Source organism: Ipomoea nil, unplaced genomic scaffold (assembly GCF_001879475.1).
Source record: "Ipomoea nil cultivar Tokyo-kokei standard unplaced genomic scaffold, Asagao_1.1 scaffold2555, whole genome shotgun sequence".
In the NCBI taxonomy this organism is placed as follows: domain Eukaryota; kingdom Viridiplantae; phylum Streptophyta; class Magnoliopsida; order Solanales; family Convolvulaceae; genus Ipomoea; species Ipomoea nil.
In genome coordinates this window covers 442118-448224 of record NW_017618983.1, presented here as the reverse complement: position 1 = coordinate 448224, position 6107 = coordinate 442118, and the positions used below count along the sequence as shown (strand labels likewise).

General features: G+C 30.7%; 1 protein-coding gene across 2 annotated transcripts; it reads left to right on the top strand.

Annotated features, from left to right (window-relative positions):
• Nucleotides 1-1495: 1495 nt before the first annotated feature.
• Nucleotides 1496-2543, top strand: LOC109153876 (transcription factor UPBEAT1). Of its 2 annotated transcripts, none has more exons than XM_019301764.1 (2): nucleotides 1496-1745; nucleotides 1849-2543. In XM_019301764.1, the coding sequence occupies exon 2, from the start codon at nucleotides 1873-1875 to the stop codon at nucleotides 2362-2364; it is 492 nt and encodes a 163-aa protein (XP_019157309.1). In that variant the 5' UTR covers nucleotides 1496-1745; nucleotides 1849-1872; the 3' UTR covers nucleotides 2365-2543. The 2 variants fall into 2 exon arrangements, with proteins under 2 accessions (XP_019157309.1, XP_019157308.1); XM_019301763.1 differs by having other exon boundaries at nucleotides 1841-2543.
• Nucleotides 2544-6107: the final 3564 nt, after the last annotated feature.

The following is a 6107-nucleotide window of genomic DNA, read 5'->3' as shown; positions in this document are numbered from 1 at the left end:
ATTGGATGCGAAACCGTGAACCGACGGTTCAAAATAAAAACCAAATCGCATTATATATACTTATATGTGAGAGTCAGTATAAATGCGAAAAAAACATACACAATTTGCAAATATTATAATTATAATTTTAAGCTAATGCTAGTAGTTTCGATTTGAACCTCTGGTTCACGGTTCAGATCCATTTTTTCCAGTTCGCGATTTTAAAAAACAGAAATCTAAATATTTGGTTCTGGTTCTGAATCAGAACCGAAAAATTTTGATTTGATTGCTATAGTGTTACGTTCAGTTTGAACCAAACCGTGGTCATCCCTACGTATAAGCAATAATTTGTTGAAGAATAGAAATAAATAAAATATTTAGTTTAAGGGTAGAAATGTCCATTAATATATTGGGGTAAAAACCGTCACTTTTATAATAATTGAGGGGACAAATGTGAATGCATAAATAACTCGGGAAGAAAAGTGTTATAAGCATATAACTCGAGAGAAAAAAGTGTCATTTTCCCTTTTACAATATATACATACTTATTATATCACATATATAGTCTATATTGATTGGATCGGTTGAATTAGGAAAAAGCGGGACGACAACTCTACTAATGATTAGTTTGTTAAACTAATAAATTAGTTTAAACATCTATGTTTTTAACATATCCCACAAAGAAACTAGCCAACTAGGTAAGAATATTATTTGAGTTAGACTAAGAAAGCATGAGTTAGACTATCAATATTTGAAAGTTGTTTATTTCTTGGTTTTTTTTGGAGTTATTTTTGGTTTATTGTTGTAATTCAGAATATCCATTTTATAATGTAATTGTGCATATTTATTAGTTTACACTTAATATTATCTTACGTGACATTTGGTCTACAAATTAAAATGGAGATAGTGATTGCGATTTCTCTAATCATTTAGATGGAGATAGTGATTGTAATTCAAAAGGCTATGATTTCCTTTGTTTGTTAGAGTTACAAAACGAAAGTTTATCCAATACATGCATACATTTAGATAGTGATTGCGGTTTCTCTAATCACTCAAAAATTAAAGTTAGAAAGATTTTATTATTATATACTATTAAGAAAGATGAGAGCGCGGTGAAGAAAATAATTAGGCGTGAGATGGAAATATGTTAAAAGCGGTTGTTGTTGTCATACTAAATTACAAATGTTAGGTTTTTGATTGACATTAAACCATTAAGCTAATTAAGCTAGGGGACCTCAGCTGTCAGCTCAGCTCTTAATTAATATAATCTGTCTTAATTAATAATTTATATATATATATATATATATATATATATATATATGTGTGTGTGTGTGTGTGTGTGTACGAAAATTTGGAAGCTAAGGGTTATTAGCTAGATAGGTAGCTAGGGTTTTTAGATGGATATATGGTGCGGGGCATGAAGTCCCATGTGCCAGCATGTGCTGTGTCTTTCTCCCATTGCCCCACCACCCTCTCCGGCCCCACTCCAATCAAATAAATTGGCTTTTTACACATTCTTCTTCTTCTTCAACTTCACATACTACATACATTCATTCCCTTCTCTCTTTCCTTTATTTGTATTTTTTTTTTTCTTTCAATTCCCCTTAGCTTTCTAATTATTAATTATTCCATCTGTAAGCTTCAATTCCATCTTCAATTGGCTGGCTGCTGCAAAACCACTCATCCCGCCCACTCTGATCTTTGGAATGGGATAATAATCTAATTTTATTTTCTCCACCAATCCACACATGCATACACCCCATAAGGTATTTAATCCCGGCCCGGGCGCCCTTAATTATTAGCATATATATTTATGAAGTTTAATTAATATAATTATTTGTGGGTATTGAATTGCATGCAGAATTGCAGATCAGATAGCTAATTTTAGGTAAAATGCAGACCGTAAGTAGTTCAGTGAAAGAAGAATTTCTGAAGAAATGGATAAAGGGTCTCCAAAAGTACGACGCCTGCAAGAGTGAAATGAGCATAACAGAGAGGAAGAACGCCATAAAGCTATCAGCGAACGTAGCCATGGCCTCCACCACTACCAGCACCAGACAGTGGCCGCGAGCGATTTGGCGACGCTCAGTAATGGCGGCTGTGAAATCTGGGGCCGGGGAGATGAAGAAAATCCGGCGCCGGAGATGTTTGATGAAGCGCATTCGTCGTCGTCGTCCAATGGCCGGAAAGCGTGCGGCTTCAAAGTATAAAGCGGCGGCGAGAGTGGTGAAGAAGAGAAGCGCAGTTCTGAAAGGACTTATTCCGGGAGGAGAATGCATGGAAGATGATAACACTTTGATCAAAGAAACCCTAGATTACATACTCGCCCTGCGACTTCAAGTTGACGTCATGCGCCACCTTGCCTCCTCTACTACCTCCTCCTAGTACCTACGTTCGTTGTTGTTACTCACATAATGTTTTTCTTAAATTTTTTTTTTTCTTAATTTCTTTCCATGTTCAGTTCAGTTCTTCCTTAATCCAATTCTGGACAGGTATGATATATATGATGCTACTCCATATATAGATCCATTATTGAATTATTAATTAAACTCCCTGAGATTTCATTTCTGGTCTTATATTAGGTAAATTAATGGCGCCTTAATTACCTGTATGTGAATTAATTATATGGTTGATGAGATTTTGTTTATTATTTAATTTCCTTTTAAAAACATATATGTGCATGTCTAATTGAATTGCTTACTGTGTACTATTATGTCTGAAACGAGTTTCAACCACATGATTCATAAGTAGGGCCATCAATCTGTCCTCTCATATGATCTACTTAAGAAATTTCACTAAATTATTAAGATTATATATATATATATATATATATATATATATATATATATATATATATATATATATATATATATATATATATATATATATATATATATATATATATATATATATATATATATATATATGATCATGCAATATATAGTAGCTTATTATTATGTTATTGGAATACTATGTACTAAATTTGTTTGTTTGTATGTTGAAATTTTATTGAAATAGTTGGTTCATAATGAATATAGTATGGATCCTGAGGATCTAATTAAAGTTTTGGTCACTTCTTTACAATTTAATTATTCAACACATACGCATAAAACATGGAGCATATATAGTTAAAGTTTAAGCACAATATAATTAATCTCGCCCAAGTTGATCGAGCAATTGGTTTGATAATCACAAGTTTTCAAGTTCGATTGGCCTTCTTTAATTTGTTTGATCAAACCGATCATCTATACCTAAATCGACTGGTTTACCTCCTTATTATGGTTCTTTACCGACACCTAAGGTCACAAGGCGAACTTCATCTAAAACGCACTTTTGGGTACGTAGTAACTACTACGGACTATTCCCGTAAATCAAAGTTTATGCCCAATTCTTCAATGTGATTTTTTTTTCTGTTTAAATAAAATTAGCTAGGCTTTCAACAACTTAAAATTAGACCTAGAAATTCGTGTGTACAGGGTTCATTAACAGGTCATGATAACGACACAAACACGATAAGGCTAAAGACGAACACGACACGTTAAGGTTAGCTAGTTGAAATTCTTAACACGAACTCGATTTGTAAACATGTTTTGTTAACAGGTTTTAGATCATATTGACACGAAACTCATTTAAATCCTCTAAACCTATTAATATATTAAAAAAAAAAAACTAAAATTTGAAGTTAAGCTATATAAAAAATAAAAAAAATAAAAAAGAATAAAACCTACAATTCAATCCAAAAAAAAAAAACTAAAAAAAAAAAAAACTAAAAAAAAAAAATTCAATTCATAACATTCATAAAATGATAAAATAACATCCAAAAAAATCATAATTAATGAAGTCTGTTATAGTTTTTAGAATAAAATTGAACACAATAAAAATTTAAATTTCATATGTTGAACATCAATAATTGGTGTTGGGTCTTGATGTAATAACTTCATCCTTAGTCATATTCATTATATCTTTTGTAATCTCATTTAATTCGATTTATCCTGAATCTACAAATTTTCAAAATATAACATTATAAGTCAATAAAAATAACTAATAATGAAATAAAGAAAAATAAAACAATGATTCTATTTATAAATTTTATAAAGAAAAAATGGCATTACCTAAATAACAATAATTCTTGGTGGGTTATAAACAAGTTTGTGTAAACGGTTTAACATAATAATACAATCGCTATATTGTGGACCAGGTCCACAGTGCACTGTGGACCCTGATCCAATACACATAATTTGACTTCATAATGTACAAAATTCATGTTCATAATGTACATAATTTCTGTTCATAATAGTATAATACACATACACATGCACATGATATAATGAACATGAATTCTGTGCATTTTGAACATGAATTCTGTACATTATTAATTTGAATTCTGTGTAATATGTTAAGTGTTTATATGTCTTCATTATATCGTGTTTATGTGTATGTGTATTATGAACATAAATTTTGTACATTGTGAAATCAAATTATGTGTATTGGACAATGGTCCACAATTCCACGATATAAATTGACATAATAATATTAAACGAGTTCTTAATAGGTTTAATGGGTTGACCCGTCCAAACATGAAACATAATGGGTCCACCTATTAACGATGCTACTGACTCTATTTCAATGTAGTATCTGTTCAGAACTACTTCCTCAACCTACCCGAACTCGCAACCTCCCATATGAGAGTCCAACCCGGGTGCCATCTGAGCACAAGTTGCTTGGCAGAATTTTAAATCTCATTCAACCAAATCTTAAAATTAAATATTTTTATTTATAGATTAGTAAATGAATTCCCTGTCATCTGTACGTACTATATCAATTTCGAACTAATTCTTTCTATTCATTTTTTAAATAATTATAAAAAGTTTTAAATTAAATATTAATTTTGTGTTTTTTTGTGTTTAATTAATAAAGTATTTTCTGGAGGATCTATAAATTTTAGTTGTTAAACTCTACATTAAATGAAATAATATTCAAAGTTGAATTGAAATTTAAATTGGTGGTATATAAACATTTAAGAATTCTTTAATTTATAAAATGAGAGAAATAAAATAGTATGATAAGAAAAACTCAAAAAAAAAAAAAAATCGATGAGAAATTTGAAAAAAGAAAAAAAAAAAAGTAGGTAGATTTATTGTAAATTAGATTTTATATAGACATGCACAAATTCTGTTCAACTTCAAAATTTTTATAGATCTAACTTTTTTTCCTTTTTTTCTATTTTGCTTTAAAAAAAAGTGAGTATATTAATACAAATATTGCAATCTATATTACCAATAAACGCACCAACCATAACAAAATACAATAATAACCTCTAAATCAATTAAAGAACTAAAAACCAAACATTCATAAATTTATGAATTAGGCAATCCCTTTACAAGAGTCGAACTTCCAATGTTTCAGTAATATTAACAATCTATTTACCAACGATTTCAAACTGATAGGTTTATTAGCTTAATTATTTTTTAAACCATAAAAGAGAACTTTTTTTTTTTTGGGTATAAAATATTCATGCATCATGTATTAGTAGTGTGGATTGTGCCTATATATATAGGCAACTCAGTTAGCACACAGATGGAAAATTGTGGGTAAAAATACAAAATTCAAATTTGGCAGCCGCAGTGTGTGTTTTACATTGAATGTGGACACCAAGAACTGACCCTCCCACCTAAGAGACCGCTACCCTCTACCATCTTGTTGGGTTGGGATGTAAGGGATATTGGAGCTAAGAATTTTGCCTTTATTTTTTTTTTTAAGGGAGAATTTTGCCTTTTCAAACAAGTGTAGATTGCAATTAATCCGGGACGTGATCTCCGTAGCATGGAATAAGGTAGGAATAGGAATAGTTGGTTATGATTAGGTGTATACATTGGATGCATTTACTTGTGGAACACACTGCACACGTACGTACGAAAGAAGATTAGAAGACATTAGACATAAGACATGCATGCACGCCAGATGCTTCAAACAATCAGACATCAATATCTTTCTTAAATCATGAGATGAGATAGCTAATCTGTTCCAATGACATGATAGATAATTAGATATCATCCCTAGAATTGAAGATGAATCTGTATGTGGATTGTGGGGGAAACCCTAAAACCCTACTTATTTCACTGCTTTTC

Excerpts from the sequence above, each read along its gene's own strand:
- LOC109153876 (XM_019301764.1), top strand. The coding sequence starts at position 1,873 with ATGCAGACCGTAAGTAGTTCAGTGAAAGAAGAATTTCTGAAGAAATGG.